Below are 25,142 nucleotides of genomic sequence, written 5' to 3'. Positions count from 1 at the left end.
TGGGGCCACACTTATCTTGACTACACAATTCATCCAGCAAATATTCTGAAATATGTTCCTGCTCTAATGCTTCAAGCTGTTGTTATTGAGGCAACATCAGTTAGCTTAAAATACTGGATTTCAGGTTAGCTTACTAGGCGAACAGCTAACATTTTACACGTTGTTCGCATAATAGCCTGACCCGACATAGAAAAACTTTTGTCTGGAAACGCGGCTACGTTTGAAGCTTCAAAACCAAATTATGTATGAATTGGCTTACTTTCGTTAAAGCGAAGACAGTTCGCACGGACTCCACCAAAACTGTAAGAACGTTGTAAAAGCTATCCGTTATTGATGAGCAAATTAATTAGAGGGTAACAGTAAGCCATTGTAGTTTATCGTTTGGTGCAGTTCCGAAGTGAAAACTTAGTTGAAGCGCCAGCGCCTGCAAAGTATGTGACCCACCATGCTAGTCTCCGAGGAGTGTTGCCTGTCCTGCAAGGGGCTACGCTGCGGTACGCAGCACACAGGCCACGGCGCGGTGATACCCACGCCTCGCGTTGACTGTGATTCGAACGTTCGCTGGCAAGAATAGCTTTTGGATAACACAAAATTTTCCAGATTTTAGCACGGGAGGAAGCTTTGCATATTCATTTAACTTCAGTTTTACTGCAATGTGTTCCAGTCATTAGTCTATTAGACAGTCGGATTCGATGAGTCCACGTCTAATGTAATTGTACCTGTATCGACTGACTGATTCTAGTTGTGCGACTCATTGGTGTTGTTGGCATAGCATACTTAGTAGATCGCTACGTTTTGTGAGTGCACGGTTTTACTTTTTTGAACCTTTAAAGTAAGTTGCCAATTTACACACTACTACTAAATCTAATCAGTATCTGACAGAAAATTCTTATAGCTTTTTCTCCTAGTACTGTATTATACTTGACTGCATCATCTGCAATTAGCACATGCTATGCAACTATATAGACAACTAAGACCTTACCAATTAGGTCCTCATGGCACTGGCCATGGGACTCGACATTCGCTCCCAAAGCATCGACGAGTGTTCACCATTCAGGTGTTCACGGAAATTAAGAGCACTATCCAACTGGGGCACTATCACGTTGCATCCACACAATCTCGCGTTCAAGAAGAGATACAGTCTTGAACTGTAGCCGTCACCATGGTTTTCACGGATAGAGATGTTGCAAAACACAGCTCGCTCTGTTCGGCCATGAGATCCTGAAAGGTGTAGACATCGGTGCGCAGGTTGATGCCGTGTTCCTTGACTTCCGGAAGGCATTCTTCGTTTAGTGAACAAAGTAAGAGCTCACAGAGTGTGGGATCACACTTTGGGCTGGATTCAGGATTTCGCAGCAAAGAGAAAGCAGCACGTTGCTCTTCACGGAACAGGATCTAAAGGCGTAAATGTATCTTCTGGAGCATGCCAAGGAATTGAAAATTGGACTGTTAATGTTTGCATTAAATACAAATGATGTAGCGGACAACGTCAAATGCTATATAAGGCTGTTCACAAATGATGCTATTGTTTATGAGGAGGTAGCAAAGCCAGAAGACTGTAATAAATTTAGGAAGACATGCAGAGAATCTAAGATTGACGCAGGCAATATCAGTCGACCCTGAGCAACGTTCTGCGCATAAAAAAAAGCACTACAAACCGCAACTACCGTAAAATACGTAGAGTAACCATCCGGAGCGACATAAAGTGCAATTTGAGAGGTGTCTCCGTTTCTAGGTAGCGTATAGGGCAACAAGTTTTCTCCAGCGAACTCTATCTTCTGTTAGATTGAGAGGTGGCATGAGCCCCCCTCTCATATTTCTATCTTAAGATTTTCCTCTCTAATTGCATGCCGTAAAAAGTTGCTATTCCTTCATACGCGGACTTCCCACGCAGCGTCTCTCGTCACCCAGGTGGTCCGGTGACAGGCGGGCTCTGCTGATCTTGAAAGGGTAAGCCGACGGGTGTGAGGGAGTCGAGTGAATGCTTTCCAGACGCCGACATTGTCAAAAGACACGCCCGCAGGGGCCTGAAGTAGCGGCTGGGCTAGAGGTTCCGTTACTTCGCACAAACTTAGCGAAAACACTTTCTGGCGGGCTACCAGCGAGGCGTGGGAATGACTTGTGTACCCAGGCAGTTTTGGCGGGCAAATTCCCGCGCTTTCTGCAAAATCGTAACTGTGATTGGCTTGCTCAGGGCATATCTCCGTGACGTAGCAAAATCGGCGCAGAAATTGGCGCCAAGAATCTCCATTGGTGGAATGATAATGCTCCGGCAATAGAGTGGAATTTTCCGCCGGTTTTCGAGTTGCTGATTGGAACGGTTAACCACGGCCACTGTCGTGGGGGCGGGAATGTTCTGTGTTCGGTTTGTACAGGTGCTCTTCTGGGGTGTCGGCTCTCGCCTTTCGGTCGGGGTAGGTTACAAGACTGAGCTCTCGCTGCTCTGGACAGCCTGCCTTCCGTTGGCTGTCTAATATACTTTTATTTAATTGTAACTGTTTGACGAAGTTGCTGAAGTTTCGACTTCAACGTAACTTTCCGAGTACAGTTGGCAATTGAGCGTTCTGCGTACAAGCGGCCTATGTTGTCTGTCTTGAGCAGTTTTGGCTAAAGTTGACTGTATCGGAGTTACAGTGTGACTTCGCTTGTTAAAATCAATCACTGTACCGTCAGTGATTGTGTGGCGAGCCTTCTTCGTCTCCCTCAGAGGCGCATTTGTATTGCTAGGAAGTCTTTAGTCTGGAACAACCAGACCAGGATAATTAGTTTCGGGCTATACTCGCGACATTATCATCACCACGACGGGACGTCGAAGCAACCAGCCATCGCCTCCGGTACGCCAGATCGTGTTCTTGCAGTTAAGAAGACAGTTTGGTAATGTATGTCCGCAGCACCGGCAGATAGGGATTTTCCTAGGTGATAATCAAAGCTAAGCAGAGCGCGCCTGTTCCTCTTTTTCTAACTTTGTTCTGTCTTGGGTGTTCATTGTCTGAATTCTCACTACTGTAGCAGCAATTAATGTTGGGTTGCCTGTGTGCCGGTCTTAAGACTTGAGTTGCAAGGAATTGGCTCCACATACCACTTCGTCATAAATGTCACAATCTAGTTTAGGGACAACTTCACCTTCACAGCATTTATTTGAATATCCAATTTGAGCCAATGTGATGTATTGTAAATGTTTCATGTGTTTTTGTTTATTATTTTGTGTTTAGTCTTAATAAATCGTATTGTTATTTTGGACAGAACTTTCATTCTGTTAATCGGTAGAGCAACCCTATCATTTCTCACTACGTTAATGAAACTTTCCTTTATTTAACTTATTTATCAAATGAAATTATTGCAGGTGCCAAATTCTTTTCTACTCCACTTGCAGGGTCGATTAGTCAGTTCGCGTTTCTTTTTAATCCATGTGCAACAGCAAAAGTCGGAGTTAGAACAGGGGGGGGGGGGGCTTAGAGCATCGTTTACATATGTAGATTCTAGAAGAATTTAGTATTAAATACACTGCTAGCCCCGGCTCCTCGCAAGATCTTCTGTTAGATCTTCTTCTGTTAGATCTTCTTCTGTTAGATCTTCTTCTGTTAGATCTTCTTCTGTTAGATCTTCTTCTGTTAGATCTTCTTCTGTTAGATCTTCTTCTGTTAGATCTTCTTCTGTTAGATCTTCTATTTCCTCCCAGTTCATGTCCACGAATTGAGGATCCATCGCAAAAGTTCATTTCCAGATGTTCCAAGCTCTTCCTCTTCTTCTGTATATATCCGTTGATTTTCACGAGTGCTGCTTTAGGTATTCCTCTATCTTTCATGTGTAGAACTTGCCTTGCAAGCTTCAGTTTCCTTTTTTTTACTGGCTCTGCGTATAGACCATTTGTTCTCAGCACTTCATCATTTGAAGCGTGTCCGCTTTAGGTGAAGTTCAAATTTCGCTTCAAATATCGTTAGTGACAAGAATTGAGCTTGTGCGCTTATTTTTGTGACTTTTTTTTAATGGTCTCAGGTGCATATGTGGCCATGGGTAGGATAATAGATGGACACAGTAGAAGCATTGTGGACATACTTATAGACTCTTAATTGGCGTTTGGATCACATTCGTTGTACAACTGCGGAAGCTTTCAGGGTTCAGATCGTGATGTCTGCATATGCCTCCCTGTTAGTACAGATCAGGCTACCGAGATATGAAAACAGGTCAGCATCTTTAGTGTCTCTGGTGGCATTATAATTAAAGTAGATGCAGTTTTTTTTTTTGCACATCGTTTTTGTATCACCAGTATTTACTTTACGCCTACAGAATTCGCCATTCTATCCAGCTTGCTAGTTTTTCGTTGTGAACTTCTTGGTGTTTCTACCAGAAGAACGTCACGAGCGACATCCAGATCCGTAAGCCTAGATTTACCATTCAAACGTATACCCTCATTGCGAGATGTTTCCAGAATGAAATTTTCACTCTGCAGCGGAGTGTACGCTGATACGAAGCTTCCTGGCAGACAAAACCTGTGTGCTGGACCGAGAGTCGAAGTCGGGACCTTTGCCTTTCGCGGGCGAGTGCTCTGCCTTGCAAGGTTCCCAGGACAACTTTCGCGAAGTTCGGAAGGTAGGAGACGAGGTACTGGCGGAAGTAAAGCGGTGAGGATGGGTTTTGAGTCGTGCTCGGGTAGCTCAGTCGGCAGAGCACTTGCCCGCGAAAGGCAAAGGTCCCGAGTTCGACTCTCGGTCCGGCACACAGTTTTTATCTGCCAGGAAGTTTCATCAATGAGATGGTCAGCAATTTCATAAAGGCTTAGATTTTACCGCATTATGATACTGGTTTATACTCCCAGATGCTTCTCTAAAATCAACTGAAATGAAATGACCACATGAAAACAGTTACAAGAAAAGCAGATGCCAGACTGAGATTCATTGGAATGACCTTAAGAAGTGGCTCACAGGACAATTTTTTGACTCATTCTTCAGCGCTGCTAATCACTTGGCGACCCTTACCAGGTTAGATTAATAGAAGAGAGACGAGACCAGACTAAGAGCGGCGCCTTTCGTCACGGGGGATCGTTCAATGGGTGCGACAGCATTGCAACACATTCCGGCGCCCCACCCTACAAGAGAGGCGTTGTGCCTCACGGAGAGGTTCAGTATTGAAATTCCTCGAAGTACTTTACTGGAAGAGTCAGGCAACGGTTACATCCTCGCATTTACGTCTACGTCATTTTATACGAAGAAATACAGTTGAATGAGGTTTACTGGCAATCATTCTTCGCACGCGCAATTCGCGAGTGGAACGGGAGGGAGAGTGGGGGAGAGAGAGAGAGAGAGAGAGAGAGAGAGAGGGAGAGTGGGGGAGAGAGAGAGAGAGAGAGAGAGGGAGAGTGGGGGAGAGAGAGAGAGAGAGAGAGAGAGGGAGAGTGGGGGAGAGAGAGAGAGAGAGAGAGAGAGGGAGAGTGGGGGAGAGAGAGAGAGAGAGAGAGAGAGAGAGAGAGAGAGAGAGAGAGAGACGCCACCAACTGTAAGATGGCTTGCGGAATGTGGAATAGTTGTAGACTCAGCGCCAGGTAACATACATCTTTCAAATGGCGTTGCAGCAAGTAAGATATTAATCGGTTTCTGAGACGAACGTGCCGTATGTCCTTTCATGACTACAGACGAGACTATTTTATGCATCAAGGCTGGCGATCGTCACTCCGAAAAGATCGTATGATCTTACATTCTTGTTGTATAAAGGTATAAGCTGTTCCCTAATCCAGAGTGTTGAGCAGGTTGCTGTAGAACATACTTCACTTTTCTCATGCGAGCAGATAGGGCATAGGAAATCCCAATTGGTGATAATTGGAAGGGGATTTCCAGTTTTGACATTCACCTGATAGCCAGAGGAATCACTGAAATAACTTGGTCTGAATTGGAACTATATTAACTTATTACCGGGTCAGTATTGACCGTTGTCTCAGTCCAAATTCTGCGTGTGTTTTTGCTTTAGACACCAAAGCTTTGCAACAAACTTTATTTAACCTACATACTGGTCACGCATTTGCCAATATCGGTGTTAATATCAACATCGTATTTCTTATTTTAAGCATCAATACTGGAAATCCCCTTCCAATTATCACCAATTGGGATTTCCTATGCCCTATCTGCTCGCATGAAAAAAGTGAAGTATTTTCTACAGCAACCTGCTCAACACTCTCGATTAGGGAACAGCTTATACCTTTACACAACAAGAATGTAAGATCATACGATCTTCTCGGAGTGACGATCGCCAGCCTTGATGCATAAAATAGTCTCGTCTGTAGTCATGAAAGGACTAACTAGCTATTCCTCTGCCTGTATTGACAATAGGTATATAAATTTGCTTCTCTTTGTATGAAATCTGTGGCCCTAAGTTACATAAATCTGTTTCCCTGTTAGTATCCGATGGAAAGAGAGGCAGCGGTGCTCTTCTCGGCTTTTCCATAGGACTACCGATTTTTTAAAAACTGAACACAGTGCTTCCTATACCAGACATTCTCTCAGTACAGTTAGTTCAGTGTGTGTATTCGACAACGAATAGTTCGACGCAGATGTCCTTCAGATGTACATGCATGCCTGAAAGAAGACGCTGCTGACGATCTTAAAGCTGTGTTAAATTATGAAATGTATTCGCAGGTAGCAAACCGTACAGCTGATGTGATATCGTGTTCTCAATGTCTGTACCGGTCCGGTACTCGAACCCGGATTTCCCGCATGTCGTGAACGCTCCGCTGTATCGTTGATGTAATCTCGTACTCGCAGTTTTTGCGAATACATTCCATAATTTAATACGGCTGTGGATCTTTTTAGCAGTGTAAGACATTCGCATCGAACTGCGCTAACTGTATTTCGTGCCTAAGAAAGACACTGATACGAGAAACATTCTCTCTCCCTATGCCGCAATTATACTACCATTTTGCGAGCTGTATAGGACGTAGATCGGTCCGGTAGGCGAGCATGGACAGCCGAAGTGGTTAAAGCGAGTAGTCGCGAAAACGGGATATCCGGGTTCAGGTCCCTGACCGGCACAAACTTTGATGCGTGTGTAGTCACAGTAGTCGTTAACATATGGCTCTTTTCTAATTGCTAAGACTTCAGGTCTACAGGACGGGTAATGCGAATGATGTTTCGTGCTGAACAGTAAAAGCTGTTTTAATGTGGCTGCAGTGAAATGCAATAAGACAGAAAATGTTGAATGTTATTCACACAAGAGAGCGACCGAGCGCGCGCGCACACACACACACACACACACACACACACACACACACACACACGCACGCGCACGCACGCACACACACACACACACACACACACACACACACACACACACAATCGTCCAGTAATCAACGATACGCTTTATTTATCACTACATGCCGCCATGTCATAAATATCGGAGTTCAGATACTTTGGTTATGAAAGATAGGCTCCGTTTTCTAAAACTTGACTTTGTCAACCGTTTGTATAATGAACGAAGGGAAAAAGTAATGAGTTTTAAAAATTCTGTCGGTTTGTATGTCCCTCCGTACGTCTGTGTATGCTGGCGCGCGAACCGAGAGGAACTTGTTACTGTGTAGAGAATCCAGTTGTCTTGTCGGTTTTTCGCAGTAGGTGCATGTACTGCGAATGCCATACACGCTCTACCGTAGCTATGATACACAAAATTAGGTCGAGGTCAGTCTTCTCACAATTACTGGAAGTTACTCTTTCAGCGATGATATCACTGGATTGGAATCCACTAGGCTGAGGCCCGACTCGTATGTTGGGGGCACGAACCCGTTACTCCTCGCTGCTGTAAGTCACGCTAGCGGCGTTTAGGAATTCCCAGCCAGCTCCTTACAAGTGAGGCAACAAGATTAATGTGACTTACCTTACACCAGACGTCACGAAAACAGTAAAGTTTACTCAAAAATTGCGAAACAAGTTTTCCCTTTCAATCTCACTGACAACGATGACGATACATATTAGAACTGTAGTTGGACTCTTAAACGATGGCGGTCGGATTTAGGCTTGTTCGGCGCAGCATAGTCACGCATACTCAGACAGCCAATGAGCGTTTAGTTGTGCTCTGAGCGCTCTGCTCTGAATGCCGCAGCTAATGCGAGCATTAAACGTGAGAGTAGCAAGTTGTTTAGTGAATTTATATTCAGTTTGTTGCAAGTTGTTACCGCTGATGGTGGTGCTAAGCGATAAATTCTGCATAAGTAAGCGAGAGACATAATTTGAAGGATATACGCTTCCTTCAAATGGAAAGCAGGCGCATGCACGTACCGCAACTGTCGCTCGGAATCGTAAACAATGCTATCCCCGTCCATGTCTCGACATGAGCGAACCACTATCGTTCGTGGATCGGACAATGGTCTGCCAATTCTTGGCAGGCAGCAGCGCCTTTCAGGGCTAGTAGGCAATGGGCACTTTTCCCGTCCTGGCGACTTTACCTTAACTTCTCGTAGGCATCTTACTATTAATTCGCAATCTACCTAAATGACTGTGTTATATATCAGTTAATAAGCTATTGCAGTGTGAGACACTATCACAAACGTTCACTAAAATGTCCCGAATGTCATTTTTCTTTTATTCACTGCATTGTATTAGAACAGTCTTAAATTGAGTTCATATTATTTGGTATAAACATGTACCATATTTGAAGATGACAGGCACTGCAATGCGTATTCACGAATCTGTTACTTCCGTGTGACATTTATACCATAGCAGGTGGTCGGTGCTAAATGCGCACGCTCGTTGAGTTGTCAGCATTGGAAAAAAGCCGAGCGGTTCTAGGCGCTTCAGTCCGGAACCGCGCTGCTGCTACGGTCGCAGGTTCGAATCCTGCCTCGGGCATGGATATGCGTGCTGCCCTTAGGTTGGTTAGGTGTAACTAGTTCTAAGTATAGGGGACTGATGACCTCTGATGTTAAGTCCCATAGTACTTAGAGCCATTTGAACCCCCTCTCACTTTTCTTAACCCCACAGTGGCTGCGCTACATACCATTGCGCCTCCGACGTAAGCGGCAAACTTCACTTAGTTTAGAAGCGAATTTACTACATTGAACTAAAATTAAGTACGTCTTAAGATACTACTGCCTCTGTAAGTATTTTTATTTGTTACAGATGGAGAAAAGTATACTTCTAAGAGGCGTTTTAACTCGACGTTTTTGGATTCGGCTGTTAGTTGCTAGAAGCGTAGTGTTACAAAATCTGAGAACCTGCGGGCTACAGTTTGAGGAGCACTGATCTAAAAACAATAGGAACACCTGTAGAATATTCCCACTCTGGACGACATAACGTTACCAGTATTACTCAGTCCCTGTTCATTTCCTGCCATATCTAAAGTTCATTCTACCTAGCAAGACAGATTACACGCTGTCCGCCGGTGACAATGCTGTGCTTATTCTCCGCCTACGGACGTAGGGAACAAAGGGACAGTCGAAATGATTTCGTGTTGCTGTCGATACATTCCGCTGAAGTCGTAGCATTGCAGTGTTCCTTGTGACCTACCGTGCGGCATGTGCCTCGTAGTTCTGTGACCTGTTGCGACTTCCAAACCGTGTAAGAGAATAACTTTCGTCGAATGAGTGGGTGTTCTGCCTTACTTAGTACAGAACCTGTTACACAACCTTGTGTCTAGTGCTGGAGGTAGTTCAGTATCGACAATCAATCACTACTATAAGGAAAGGCACACATTACATCACTAATAACATACAATATTCTTCACCTAAGTTAATACTTGCGCGTATATTACAGAACGAATTATCCACGGGTGAATAATTTCGCTACTTGTGTGGCTCATAACTGGATTACACTACTTTCTACGGCCGATATGGCTCTGAGCACTATGGAACTTAACATCTGAGGTCATCAGTCCCCTGGAACGTAGAACAACTTAAACCTAACCATCCTAACGACATCACACACATCCCTGCTCGAGGCAGGATTCGAACCTGCGACCGTAGCAGTCGTGCGGTTCCGGACTGTAGCGCCTAGTACCGCTCGGCCTAGTACCGCTCTACTGCCCTAAGATAGCTGTTGTTACATTTTTGAATTAAACTAAATGCATATTTGTTAACTTCCGTGGGTGACGTAGTTTTTATGATCACTGGCACTTTACCTGAGTTTTGGTTTTGTAATCCGTTAAAGTTTTTAAATATGATTATATTCATGTTGTTAGCTGTTCGCAGCCTGAGTCTACTGCAGTTGAGTACATTATGATCGGCGATGGCTTCTATCAACGTACATTCGCAGGTCGGTCTTCCGTTAGTCCATCCACTGCTTCCTGCCGCTACACTGGCATCGGTAGCTCGTTTTATGGTAAAAACGCCTAAACGCAAAAGGAAAGAGGAAACTGAATGGAACCACGTCTGTAACCAATAGGAGGAGCAGTGTCGTGTGGCTACCACTCCATGAACGACATCAGCTCAGATAGAGCACACATCCGTGTCTCTTGAAACATGTCTACAACGTTGTGACTTAAGTATAAATCTCGCAATTCCAAATCGCTTTGTTTATTTATTTACTTATTTACTGGCGTCTTGTGTTCTTGTCATAAAGCCAGCATGTTATTTAATAAAGTCGCTGATGAAAACACATTTATAACGACGATGTCATAACGATACATCATGCTGACTGTTATTCCTCACGTTATTGAGGGAAAAATACACTGCTTCGATATCAAGTTATGGTGCAACTTCACCTTGTGAAAGTCATCATATAACAAGCAGGTAAAGATGTAACAATACGTGTATATGGCACTATGTTTTTACGGGCAATCTATTGTCCGACTGAAACTCTCCGTGGAATAGGCGCCCCAGTATTTGTGCGGCTTCCATTCTCTTAGGCTGTGGTCGCAGTGGAAGCAACAACGCTTGCTAGACGACGTCGCCAGAAATCGCCCGATAGCTTGGTCACAGTGTGTCCAGTCTCCGTCAATTTTTTGCTATTAAAACGACGGAGAGTGTATACGAATGATATGAGAGAGAGAGAGAGAGAGAGAGAGAGAGAGAGAGAGAGAGAGAGAGACGAATTTAAGTATAATAATATAGCGTTAAATCAAGTAATGTTTTTATCTTCATTCAAGACCACAATTTGAAAAATTTGGAACTTAAAATACGAAATTACAGCATTATCAGCAAATAAGCTGAAGGCTTCTAATTTCTGAAAAGATTTTGTGCCTTGCTTCATGAATATACATTATGTCAAAATTCTTCTAAGTAGTAGTTGTTGATTCAGCAGTTCTTTCACACAAACTGTGTTAAACAATTAAAAAGCAAAATATGCTAGTTGAATCGTAAAAACAAGGGGATCGAAATGAACGGAATGCCGAACGAAACGTTGCGCAAGGTTGACGAAGCGTCACAGATTTTTTCGTAAACTCAGCAATTCGGTCGCACGCAACGGCTCGTTCATTGGACAGGGTCGGTAGAAGAAAGTGCTAGTCCACGAGAGCGTCTTTTGCGTTACTCCGTGTTACATGTTTGAATTTAGCCGAAGACAAGAAGTTAAATACTATAAGACAAATGTGTATTCGAAAACACAAATAGACGACTTGATCAGGCTAATCCTTATTAAATTGCGGGTAAGCACTTTTCTTCGCCAACTCTTCCATGTTAGCCTTTTTGTGCTTGCACATTGAATTGTTGATAGCGTTGGGATGATTCATACGATATAAATTATAAGCAAATAATAGAAATGTAATAAATCGCTACCAGCATACATCGTATACGATTGAGGACCCGGAAATAGCGAGAAATGTTTTACAGAATCATGTATTTGACGGAACACCTTCAAAGCTTAAACACCTTCACAATAGTATCCTTCAGACGTAATACACTTAGCCCTACGTTTCTTCCCGATGGTAGAAACAGTTTATGAACTCTTCTGAAGTTAAGCTGTCTAGTGACTCCAACGATTAATTTTCCACTTCTACGTCTTGAACACGTTTCCCTTTTAGGTTTCCTTTCATTCTTAGCATTAAAAAGAAATCACAAGGGACGAGGTCCAGTGATGTGGTCTTTGGCCAAAAATTGCCTGACACTCAACGCAGTGTGCGCAGGGGTATTGTGGTGAAAAAGCTAATCTCCTGATTAGCACAATGGGGGTCGTTCTTTTCTTTCTCCTCACTGCTTCACATGATCGTTTTAGCACTTCAAGATAGTAATGTTGGTTAAGTAATGGACGATCCTCCTAACGTGGAAAAAAAAAACAAAGCTCTGTCTTCCTATGGGATCTCACCTACCTTGCTTTCTGTGCTTTTGGTGGCTGCGTCTTCCACTGGCTGGACTGTTGCGTGGTTCCTGGGCCTTATTTATAACACCACGATTCGTCGCCCGTGGTGACTTTCGCGTCAAAATCCGGATCATTTTCTAGCTATTCCTTCAAGTCCGGGAACACGTGCAAACTGTCGGTTCTCGGGTCGTCAGAAGGCACGCGCGAAGCAAAATTTTGCTGTAACTTATGACATCTTCAGTCAAATTTCGTTGGTTTGAACTCCTGAATATTTCAGCCATTTTCACCATTTCATCAATTCTTCTAAGGATCAAACATGAAAATTCCTGTGAGATTGCAGCTGTGTGTCAGACTGAGACTCGAACTCGGAACTTTTCCCTTCTGCGGGCAATTGTTCTACCGACTAAGCAACCCAAGCACGACGCACGACTGGTCCTCGAAACGAGCGGACATTATTTTCGTTCGTTATGAAAATCGGGGGGCGTTCCGGTCGTGATTCGTCCTCAGTTGCCATTTTTCCCACTTTTAAAACGAAAAAGCCTCTCGTAAACTCTTGCTTGGCTCAAAGCTTCCTCCCCTTAAGCGTCCGAGCATTGCGACATCCTCTGCTGCTGATTTCACTAGCATAACCTGAGGTTAGTAAGTTGGTGTTTAATGTCTACTACAGAAAAATCGCCTAACTCGTGAAACAGCGCTGACAAAAACATTCACACTGGCCACAATAATGTTTCCGCAACAATGCCTCAACGGCAACTGATAGTCTAATGAAGGCATCTAGCGAGAGAATCGGAACTAGTGTTCGACCAAACAGAGAAATTGTCATTATTTCTGGTATCTCCTACGTAAATTACTGATGTGAGTAAAAGTATGTTAAAAATATCGAGTAAAGTATACTAATCAACATGAAAGTACACGATATCAAGAATTACAGATATTTTTCCGTGTTCCTAAACACGAGACTGTTATGCTTGAATTTCTGCGATTATCCGGATCGTTTTATGCAAATAACTCCACCAGATACGACAAACGATCATGTATTGAATTATTTTAGCTGATTTATCCTCACGGGGATGAGGTACTGTCAAAGTAGGCGTAGCAGATGACGGCTGCACAGCGGGCTTTGGCAGCCGCCGGCCGCACCTGCTGCGGATCGTCCTCGAACAGACGAGACTGCCGGCGTGGCCTGTGAGGCTGTAGAAAGTTGCCCCTGATGCTTGGCCCGTTGTTTTGAAGCGCCCGTCTCCGGCGTTCCGATCGCGCCTCCTTTCCCTCGCGAGCGGCGCGGAGACTCCGGCGACCACCGGCAGAGGCGCTGGCGTCGGCGGCGCGCGCCCTCCGAAGCGAGCGCCGGAGCCCCGCCACTGTGCGCCCAGGCGGCCGACCAGCGCGTCCCACACTCCTCGAGCGCCGCGGTCCGCGGTTCGTCTCTCTCCTGCGTCGTCTACCCTGACAGTCGGAGAACCCAGGCGTCTCGCGTGTTTGTTGTGTCTGTGATGCGTGTGATCTCTACCGGCTGACCCCAAGCGGTGACATTGGCTCCATTGTTGCGGCATGGCGCAGGCGGCAGTGCTACGCGCGCAGAACCGGGCCAGCCACAAGGTGAGCGACAATGTTCCAGTGTTCAAACTCTACAAATGTACTGCGCAAGTGTGTGGCATAGGCTAAATCACACCAGTATTAGCTATTTCCCGAAATCTGCAGTGCAGGATGCGCTGATTGGTAACTTCCTGGTTCAAAACCGTTAAGACTTTGGTAGCCAATTGTTCACAGATAGCCTGTTCGCATCTGTTTCGGTTTTTTCGGCCAACGTTTATCTGACGTTCCGCCAACACGAATGGCTGGCATTGTCAAATCTGCTGCCACCAGTAGTGGACGATGAAGCTTTGACAGTGGCCGCCACTCGTGGTGGTGAATCGTCGGAAAAGTCGTCAAACAAACGTCGGCCGAAAAACTCGAGACACAAACAGAAGGCAATTTGTCAACTACCTGGTAATGAAAACTGCTCCCAGACTGGGCCTCGAACCTGGTACCTCTGCCTTTCGTGAACAAATGCTCGGCCGGCCGGTGTGGCCGAGCGGTTCTATGTGCTTCAGTCTGGAACTGCGCGACCGCTGCGGTCGCAGGTTCGAATCCTGCCTCGGGCAAGGATGTGTGTCATGCCCTTACGTTAGTTAGGTTTAAGTGGATCTAAGTTTAGGGGACTGATGACCTCAGATTTTAAGTGCCATAGTGCTTAGAGCCATTTGAACTTTTTTTTTACAAATGCTCGAATAGTTTGTGGTGGGACACGACCACCGCACTCCCCCCCACCCTGAAATGTTGTTTGTGGTGTCTGGTCTGTAGCGGTTGTAAGGTGGTAATTTAGGTCAGTTAGCGAAGTCAATGAATATATATGTCAAATAAAGGTTGTGGTAACAGACTGACCTGTAGTGCTGCCTAATATTAAGATTCACGTCATACTTGATGCATTTTGTCATCAATAGCGAACGTTTCGTCATAAAAACTAAAACTGCAGTGTAAAATCAGAAACATGTATTAGTTTACGGACAAATCTACGATGAGTATTTTGATGCGTATTATTAACATACATGGTGCATAAACTGCGAAAAATGGAAAGGGGGCCAGTACGTAACTATCACACAAATGCTCTGTCAGAGGTACTGGCGGAAGTAAAGCTGTTACGGCGCTTCCTGAGTTGTACCCTTACAGCTTAAAGCTACACTTCCTGGCTAGAGGCAAAGGTTTCCGGTTGGAATCTCGCTCCAGCTCACAGTTTTAATCAACCAGTTGTTTCGTCATCGGCTTTCTTTTCTATGCTATTCGGATACTGAACGACAAATAAAGGACACTCTGCTTATATGTCTACATCTACATCCATACTCCGCAAGCCACCTGACGGTGTGTGGCGGAGGGTACCCTGAGTACCTCTATCGGTTCTCCCTTCTATTCCAGTCTCGTATTGTTCGTGGAAAGAAGGATTGTCTGTATGCTTCTGTGTGGGCTCTAATCTCTCTGATTTTATCCTCATGGTCTCTTCGCGAGATATACGTAGGAGGGAGCAATATACTGCTGGACTCTTCGGTGAAGGTATGTTCTCGAAACTTCAACAAAAGCCCGTACCGAGCTACTGAGCGTCTCTCCTGCAGAGTCTTCAACTGGAGTTTGTCTATCATCTCCGTAACGCTTTCGCGATTACTAAATGATCCTGTAACGAAGCGCGCTGCTCTCCGTTGGATCTTCTCTATCTCTTCTATCAACCCTAGCTGGTACGGATCCCACACCGCAGAGCAGTATTCAAGCAGTGGGCGAACAAGTGTACCGTAACGCCCTAATCGTCCGTATCTACCCTACGTGAGGTACACGTTAGCAGGAGGGTAACTGTCGCGCAGTTTTTTTCGAACACTGGTTCTCTCTATATGTACCCACCACTGTTTCACAAGAACTATGTGGCATTCCAACAACAACAACAACAACAACAACAAAAAGCAGCAAAAGCAGGCTTCCGCGGCCATTGTCATCTAATACCAGAAAAAATGTTTGTACGTATTCCGTGCGTTCCTATACCATTTATCTGATTACGGTAATGCTGTGATGAGTTATGTACACGCCCGCGAAGGTTCTGACGGAGTAAGAACGACCAACATCCCCTAGGAACGGGGCTAGAGGTGAAAAGGGGGTGATGTGGCAGCATAACTCTAGAACCATATTTTCTATATAAGTGGCTCATTTTTATAAGATTGCTGTGGGAGTAATAAACATCTACAAGCCCGTTACATGTAAAAATAGTTGATAACGACCGATATTAGTATCAAATCCGTAGTTTCCAAGGTCACTACGTTGATTGGTGACGGTCCCAGTAAATTTGCATCCCTAGGTGTGTGGGTGTGAGAGACCAGGTTACAAAGAAAGTGACGTATCAGCATATGTCGGTAAAACTGCAACAATTTCTATCAAATATTCTTCACAGAGGGCTCACAGCCAAACATTTATTTATTGAATGAATGCGACTTTTTTTTTCTTCCATGGGCCGTTACGTATGTAATCTTCCCTTTTTTCCATAACAGGTTTCGGTGTATAAGCACCGAAATGTAGATAAGGGATTAATGTGGCATTCGTGTCTTTCTGACGTGCGTGCGGTAAATACGGAAATGTGGATTATGGCGACGTTATTGCCAGTTGGGTGCAAACGGAACCAACATGCTGTTACTCTTTTCTTGGCTGCCGAATGTCGAACACCGGTAGACTTCCGTCGGAGAACGAAGAATTTGTGTGGGCCAACATGTCTGTGGAAAACCACCGTTTTGGAATGGTGTGCCTAGTTCCGTGCTGCTTCGTGATAACGCACGTCCGCTTATCGCACATGTCGTAACGCGGCAGTTAAGCCAACTGAGATGGGAGACATGGAGCACACACATTATAGTCCTGATCTCTCCGTATGCGACTATCACGCCTTCGGTCCCTTAAAAAAGTCCTTAAAGGATCACAGATTCCTGTCGGACGAAAATATGCAGCAGGCAGTTACTGACTTCTTTACGCGGCAGGACACGGTGCTCTACCAAAGAGGTATCTTCAACCTGGATCATCGGTGGGATGAGTGCCTTACTGCTCACGTTGATTTTGCCTGTTTGGCGTACTATACTGCCTTCGAAAAGAAACTTTTGATCGCTCTCCGTTGTATAATAATCAAACGCCCTGTAATACACCTCTGTGCGTCTCCTCTCTCTTAGCTTCAAGACACACGATGGTGGCAAAAATACCGTCGTACAGTATTAGAGTATGACTTCTCCAAATTTATTTAATAAGTTTTTGTGGCAACTACGGTTTCTTCCTTACAAGGCTTCCCGTGTAAGTTACCGAACACTTCCGTTACACTTTCATATGGAATACGAGGAACAATTGAAAAGTCGGTGCGAAGTACGAGAGATAGCACCACCGGCGCGTATCTACGTCATGTTTAGTTCGTAGCATCTTCGGATAGAACGCACACGAAGTTTCAGCCATATTGGTCTACTACTTTGTGTTTGGCATTCGTGTGAATCAAGGAAATCGAGTGATTGTCAAAAAAATGGACGAAAAAGAATTTCGTGTTGTGATTGAACATTACTTTATGAAAGCCAAAACGCCTCAGGAGCCTCAGGAGCTTAATAAACATTACGGTCACTCTGCACCTTCTATTAGAACAGTTTATAAGTGGTTTAAAAATTTTCGGAGTGGCCATATGGGCACAAGTGATGCTGAATTTCTGGACGCCCTGTGGAGGTTACGACTCCAGAAATCATTGATAAAATCTAAGATATGTTGATGGCTGACAGAAGAGTTAACTAAGTTGCATGAAATTGCTAGTGCGGTGGGAATCTCGAATGAACATAATATTTTGCATAAACACTTGGACATGAGAAAGCTATCCGCAAAAACGGAATCGTGTAAAGTGATACAAGGATTGTTTGGAGCTGTTCAGGAAGAATCCGCAGGACTTTCAGCGCCCTTTCGTCACTGTGGATGAAACATGGATACATTACTATACTCCTGAGACCAAACAACAATCTAAACAATGGGTTACCAAGGGAGAATCTGCATCAAAAAAGGCGAAGACCATTCCTTCTGCCGGAAAGGTTGTGGCAACTGTCTTTTGGGATTCGCAAGGGATAATCGTCATCGACTATCTGGGAAAGGGTAAAACTATTACAGGTGCATATTATTCATCGTTATTGGACCGTTTGAAAACCGAGCTGTAAGAAAAACGGCGGCGATTGAACCGCAAAAAAAGTCACTTTTCCATCATGACAGGGCACCAGCAGCACACACCTCAGCAGTGTGGTCGCAAAATTATTGGAAATAAGATTCCAACTCGTTTCACCCCCCCCCCCCCTCCATTCTCCAGACTTGGCTCCCTCGGACTATTACTTCTTCCCCAATTCGAAGAAATGGCTGGTAGGACAAAGATTTTATTCAAACGAGGTGGTGATTGGGAACTAATAGCTATTTTGTAGACTTGGACAATTCCTGTTATTCAGAAGGGATCAACAAGTTAGAACATCGTTGGACGAAGTGTATAAGTCCAAAAGGACACTGTCGAAAAATAGAGTGTTTACCCCAAACACGTAAGTAGTTTTTATTTTTTCACGGACTTCTCCAACGCCCCTCGCACACCTACCTTTTACGATTCGAGTAGCGCATCTTTGAATTCGTACTCTTCCTGTTGTCATACCTGCTCGCTCGATAAGGACGCCAAGCACTGGAACAATATGCAGAATTGATCGCATCAGGGGCTTGTATGCTTTTTTTTTTTTTTTTTCACAGGTGCATTGCGTTTTCCCAGAGCCCTTCCAACAAACCTTCCATGCGCCTTCCCTAATACTGATTTTACGTGATAGTTCAGTTTCATGCCGCTCTCTAGAACGACTTCTCAACACTTCTACAGTGTCAGATTAGGTGGGCAGAGGACGACGACGACGACGACGACAGAGCAAGCAGTGTACCTAAATAGTGTAACATTAGTTGTCGTTCCTAGATAACAGAACGCAGCATGTCATTCTCAATGGAGAGAAGTCTTCCGAGGTAAGAGTGATTTCAGGTGTGCCGCAGGGGAGGGTCGTAGGACCGTTGCTGTTCACAATGTATATAAATGACCTTGTGGACAACATCGGAAGTTCACTGAGGCTTTTTTGCGGCTGATGCTGTAGTATATCGAAAGGTTGTAACAATGGAACATTGTACTGATACGCAGGAGAATCTGTAACGAACTCACGCATGGTGCAGGGAATGGCAATTGAATCTCAATGTAGCCAAGTGTAATGTGCTTCGAATACATAGAAAGAAAGCTCTTTTATCATTTAGCTACAATATAGGTCAGCAACTGGAAGCAGGTAATTCCATAAATTGTCTGGGAGAAGGCATTAGGAGTGATTTAAACTGGAATGACCAAATAAAATTAATCGTCGGTAAAGCAGATGCCAGACTGAGATTCACTGGAAGAATCCTAAGGAAATGCAGTCCTAAAACAAAGGACGTAGGTTACAGTATACTTGGTCGCTCACTGCTTGAATACTGCTCACCTGTGGGAGCCGTACCAGATAGGGTTGATAGAAGAGATAGAGAAGATCCAACGGAGAGCAGCGTGCTTCGTTACAGAATCATTTAGTAATCGCGAAAGCGTTACGGAGATGATAGACAAACTCCAGTGGAAGACTCTGTATTGCAGAGACGCTGAGTAGCTCGGTCGGGGCTTTAGTTGGTTTCGAGAACATACCTTCACCGAGGAGTCAAGCAGTATATTGCTCCCTCCTATGTATATCTCGCGAAGAGACCATGAGGATAAAATCAGAGATATCCCACACAGAGGCATACCGATGATCTTTCTTTCCACGAACACGAGACTGGAATAGAAGGGAGAACCGATAGAGGTACTCAAGGTACCCTCCGCCACACACCGTCAGGTGGCTTGAAGAGTATGGATGTAGATGTAGATGATTCTTTAAAAAGTTTGCAGTCCATTTCTTTCTTTCATCCGTCTGCGAAGTGAGCTAACGCTCAATTAGCTAACGACCTGGACGACTAGGCCCACGCATTATATTCTAAACTGCCCTCATTTCTACCGGAAGTCACGTTCGTTTGGAGTAACGGGGAAATCGCTTCGAGTGAATATGACGCAAATATAAACAAAACATCTAGTAGGTGCTATAACAAAGGACATAACTTGGTAAATGTGGATATTTTATTGGCAGAGAGTAGCAATTAGCACATTTCTTCTAACAATAAAGCTTATTCCAGTCAAATGCTCACGGAAATTTTGTAATGGCTGAACCGGTTTCAGATGGCTATTCATTTTCAATAGCCCTATAAAAGCTAAAAAGAAACAATTGTTCCATGTCCCCTTGTGTACTATTTCTCGTTAATTCTTCATATCGCTATTGAAAATTAATACTCGGTAGTCAGCGGTTTAGCCATTAAGCAATTATTTACACAATAAATCTACTGAAATACATTATTGTTCAGAATGTAACAGTTTAGCAAGTTATATGGGAAGATGAGCGTATTAAAATCGAACATAAATTTTAATGTCAGGAAGTCTTCATTCTTATTAGAAAAGTGTTCGGAGCGTAGCCTTACACGCAAGTGAAACGTGAGAAACAGTACATAAAAGCAGCTTTTTATCGTAGGGCCACGGAAGAGTGCTGAAGGTTAGGTGGGTAGATTAGATAATTGAGAAATACTGAATGTGATTGTGGGAGAAAAACTAATGGCAGAACTAAAATAAGTTGGTACTTGACTTGGGGCGTCAGGGAATAGTTAATTAGGTTGTGGAGACAATAATGGGAGAGGGGTATTGCAGAGGAACAATAAACATTAAATGTCATAAGCAAGGTCAGAAGCGAAGTACGATGCAGTAGTTACGCCGAAATCGAGAGTTGTAAAAAGGTAGACAAGCTTGAGAGAAGTACGAAACAAAGTCACGGACTGAAACGACGACATTCGAAAGTACGCTTCCGTGGTCTGTCACCTTCAATAAACTCTTCTGGGCATGCGGACCACGTCAACGTGTTGGAGCAGTAGCTGAAATGTTGGTGTACAGAACAACATGACGTGACCACACACACCCAGAAAAAATTATTGGAGAATTTGGCAATTATTGTAGATAGCAGTAAAAGTTGTACTCACAGGCCAGGGATATACGTATTTTTTTGGTACTTGCTTACAACATTTTTGTTCTGTGTTGGAGAAAATTCAAAGAAAGGCACACGACTGGTCTCGTGTTTGTTTCGTCAGCATGAGTGTGTGACAGAAATGTCTAACAAAACGCAGTTCCATATATGACGAGAAAGACAATTTAGCCTACATAGCACACCGCCTTACTCAAAAATTCCCAAATACGCCAAGAAGCATCTACATGTATATTCCCCGCAAGCCACCGTACAATCCATGCCCAAAGTTACGTAGTACTAATATTGTGGATTTTCTGTCTTTATGCCTATACAGGTGCCCTTATCTCTCACGTTACTTACACTCACGACCCCTACACGAGATATGCGTTAGCAACAGCATGATTGTCTCTTCGAATAAAAGTTCTCCAATTTTGCCCAACAGTTTTTCGGGAGAATTAAATTGTCTTCCAAGGATTCCCATTAATGTTACCAAGCATTTGCTTTTTACGAACTACCCCAACAACTTACTATATTAGCAGCGCGCTTCTGAATTCGTTCCATATCGGTTGTATCCACTTGATATTGACTAACCTTCAAAGGTGAAGCAATATTTTTTGTGACTGACATAATGAACAGATACAGTGTGCGAATCTGGTGAACAGAGAATCCCCACACTGTTGGGCAGCACATTCGAGATTCATCTAAACGGTTCGAAGGTTACGGTCCCTTTTTATTTTGCGAAAAGACCGTTACAGGACACGCGTATCTAGACATCGTGAAAAATTGGCTCATGCCATAACTGGAGGCTGACTGTGTGGGTTTAATTTTCCAATACGATGGTGCTTCACCTTACTTCCGTCATGATGATCGTGATTTCAACCGGAAACAGAGAAAACGAATGGTGGGGTTGATGATCAGCAATTCGGGGTTGATGATCAGCAATTCATTTCATGGCCAGGGTCTGCCCACCTAACTCTCTTCGATTTTTTTGTGTGAGGTTATTTGGAAGATGCAGTGGTTACGTCTCCTCTACCAGCAGACCTACCAGAACTGCGAATTCGCATCAACAGTGCCTTTGAACAGACTGATACGGTCATGATGCACCGAACATGGGAAGAACTTGATCAAGGAGTTCATATCTCCAGAATCACTTGGGGGGCACATATGAAGCCCTTCTAAGATACCAAAAAAACTTTTTGAATACACGTGTGTGCAATTACCTAAGACAACGTGTCAAATAATACAGCTACGGCAAATGGGTGAAATTGCTTCAGTCATTCATAATATCCATGTACTTCGTCTGAACTGCTTTTCTTCCCGCCAAGGCCAGTGGAACTCAAGACACGCTCTGCTTCTAGCAGGTAATGACGGCAGCAAAGAATCAGTTAACACCATCACTATCTTTATCGCCACGATGGGCGGCGCCAGAAACCGTGTTGTTGGGGCGGTTTTACTGCTGGCTTTCTCGACCAATTTCACTCACAGAATGTTATCACCTGGCTAAAATCGCAGTCGTCCGCGGTGTTCCCAACATTTTCGTACTCAGTCTTCCGTCCCCTGATGACGACTTCAAGGAAATGGCTGTAATCAGCCCTGTGGTACTTAGAGATAGAAAATTGTTCACTACGTCCCACCAGAACGAACATGTTTCTCGGCTCGTAACGCAAACTAGTTGGCGCCCTTTTCTTTATAACTTCGTTGGTTTCAGTGTACAGGATGTCAGGGAAATTCGACTCCTCTTGACTAGAAATCTGTTCAGAGAAGAGCAACTGAACTTGAGCTACCGCAGTCAACAGTGTGTGGCCACATCAAAACATTGGCCAACTACGAATAGTACTCGCGCTCTGAGAGTTCCGTAAAAACTTAGTTATGTATATAGATAGTTCATCCATCCAGGAAATAGAGAAGTTTTCTGCTTGTTATCGATGTAGGTTGTGGCAAAATATCGGTTTCAAGCATTCAAAGATTTTTCCAGAATGTCCTAAATCAAGCTTAAAATGTTGTGTATAATTTCGCAATTGTAAGAATGGATCATAACAGACATACAGACACACACAGGCAACAAAAAGTGATCCTGTAAGGGTTTAGTTTTCACCATTTGAGGCACTCTAAAGAGACGTGAAAAAGGGATATACACCTATGTTAGTGAATGCACTAGCTAAAAACGACATGGAACAGCGAGTTCCAGCCTGCCATGCTTCGATACCACAATTTCCAAATGCTGTGTCTCGGTAAGGATGTTACTTTCTGCTGAAAGTGCAACATACCGCAGTTCAAGTAGTAGAAAAGTGGTTTCCTGGCCTAAGGAAAAATCAGAGTTGTGTGCAAGAATTTGAAAGGCACTCCGCTCATGTTGTCACATGGGCCGCGATGTTTCACGATACCTATTCGGGCAAAATTTTTTTTAAGGTTACAAGAATACAAATTTTTATTTAAACGTGTTGCAAAGCCGGCCGTCGTGGCCGAGCGGTTCTAGGCGCTTCAGTCCGGAACCGCGCGACTGCTACGATCGCAGGTTCGAATCCTGCCTCGGGCATGGATGCTTGTGATGTCGTTATGTATGTTAGGTTCAAGTAGTCTAGGGAACTGATGACATCGGATGTTAAATCCCATAGTGCTCAGAGCCATTTGAATCATGTTGCAAACGTACATCATCTCAGCTCGAAGACAGTGTAATCACGTGTGGCTGCAGCAGCACGGAGCTCCAGAACAATTTGCTAGTCAGATGGTGAGTTTCTTGACTAATAATTTAGACACCTCTGGATTGGGCGTGGTTCAGCAGCGGTCCCAGCCCTAGGAAATGGTCACCATGTAATTCGGACCCTACCATTCCAAACAATTCGTTAGAGGGAATTGCAAAGTTGCATGTGCCTTTATGTCGCCACAAAAGTAATAAAAATTTTGGCACTAGCGTTCAGAAAGTCTTTCGAAGCATAAATCCTGAAATTCTGGGTTATATATATATATATCAAGGACGATGCAGACGCTTTTATTTGTGTGTAAGCACGATGGCGCACATTCATATCCGCTCGATACATAGCTGCTTTATGTAAATACGGGCCTTCAATATGCGTACACAACATACTGTTTAGAACAAGTGATACGCGAACTTCTCAGACAAACTTTAGGTTACCTCTGGAAGAATTGAGCGTCTTACATAGTCAGGTATAAAAATGTAAGACGTGTATTCAGTGGAATGTCCCTACTTGTGCAGATGCTTTTCTTTCGTGGGAACATCATTTCTGCTGTTCGCTTCCGTAGGACAACACAGGAACTGCCATCACTTCATAGAATTTCATGGTGGTCTCTTTTTGTACTTAATGGCGCAATGTTCTGCTAATGGTTATGACAGAGAGCTTGGAATTCGTGTATTTTATTTTCAGTATAAGAGCTAAAAATCAAAAAATTATAGCAGCCTAAATAAAAGATTTGGCACCCTTGTTCTAAAACTGAATAGTCGAAAACAACTTTTGATCTGACTGGATATTTTTCTCGGAATGCCATTGTTTCCGTTCTATTACTACAAATTCTAGAATTGTATTCAATGCATGTTTCGTTCAGCTGGTATACTGATCTTCGGAGACCACCTTCACTCTTTTGAATAATAACTAGATCTGTAGACAGAAGCACATTCAAGAATTGCTCATTCGAAATATTAACTCCTGTGTTTACTTTACCATTTACGAAGAATGAAGTCAATGTAAATAATAAAAAGGGTAGGTGATAGTTCACATTCCTGTCCTACAACTGGAATTATAATTATTTCTTCTGAGTGACTCTTGCCTGTGCTTATTACACTGAGTGTATTTCTGTAAAGACTTTCACTGCCTCAGGATATCTACATAAAGACGTACACAGAGGTCACAAAAATCTTGGGATGGCGATATGCACATATACAGGTGGCGACAGTATCGCGTACACAAAGTATAAAAGAAAAGTGTGTTGTCAGAGCTCATTTGTACTTACGCGATTCCTGTGAAAAGTTCTCGTCGTGATTTTGGCCGTACCACGGGAATTAAGAGACTTCGAACGCGGAATGATACTCGAATCTTGACGCATGGGACATTCCATTTCGGAAATCGTTAGGGAATTAAGTATTCAGAGATCCACAATGTCAAGAGCATGCCGCGAATACCGGATTTCTGGCGTTACCTCCAATCACGGACAACGCAGTGGCCACCACTCGCTGACAGAGGGCAGCGGCGTTTACGTAGAGTTGTCGGTGCTAACAGACAAGCAACACTGCGTGAAATAACCGCAGAAACCAATGTGGGACGTACGTCGAATTTAT

General features: G+C 43.9%; 1 protein-coding gene across 3 annotated transcripts in view; it reads left to right on the top strand.

Annotated features, from left to right (window-relative positions):
- Positions 1 to 25,142, top strand: part of LOC126194732 (rhophilin-2) — a 484,380-nt gene that overhangs the window by 191,836 nt on the left and 267,402 nt on the right. Inside the window, exon 1 of one of the 3 annotated variants that reach the window (XM_049932986.1) lies at positions 13,597 to 13,808. The exons of the other annotated variants lie outside the window; for them this stretch is intronic. Within the exon in view, the coding sequence (XP_049788943.1) occupies positions 13,761 to 13,808 (48 nt within the window). The 5' untranslated portion in view covers positions 13,597 to 13,760. Of the gene's footprint in view, positions 1 to 13,596; positions 13,809 to 25,142 lie in introns of those variants that run through there. 3 annotated transcript variants of the gene reach the window in all.

Source organism: Schistocerca nitens, chromosome 7 (assembly GCF_023898315.1).
Source record: "Schistocerca nitens isolate TAMUIC-IGC-003100 chromosome 7, iqSchNite1.1, whole genome shotgun sequence".
Classification (NCBI taxonomy): domain Eukaryota; kingdom Metazoa; phylum Arthropoda; class Insecta; order Orthoptera; family Acrididae; genus Schistocerca; species Schistocerca nitens.
The sequence above is the reverse complement of the archived record's forward strand: the minus strand, read 5'-3'. Positions and strand labels throughout refer to the sequence as shown.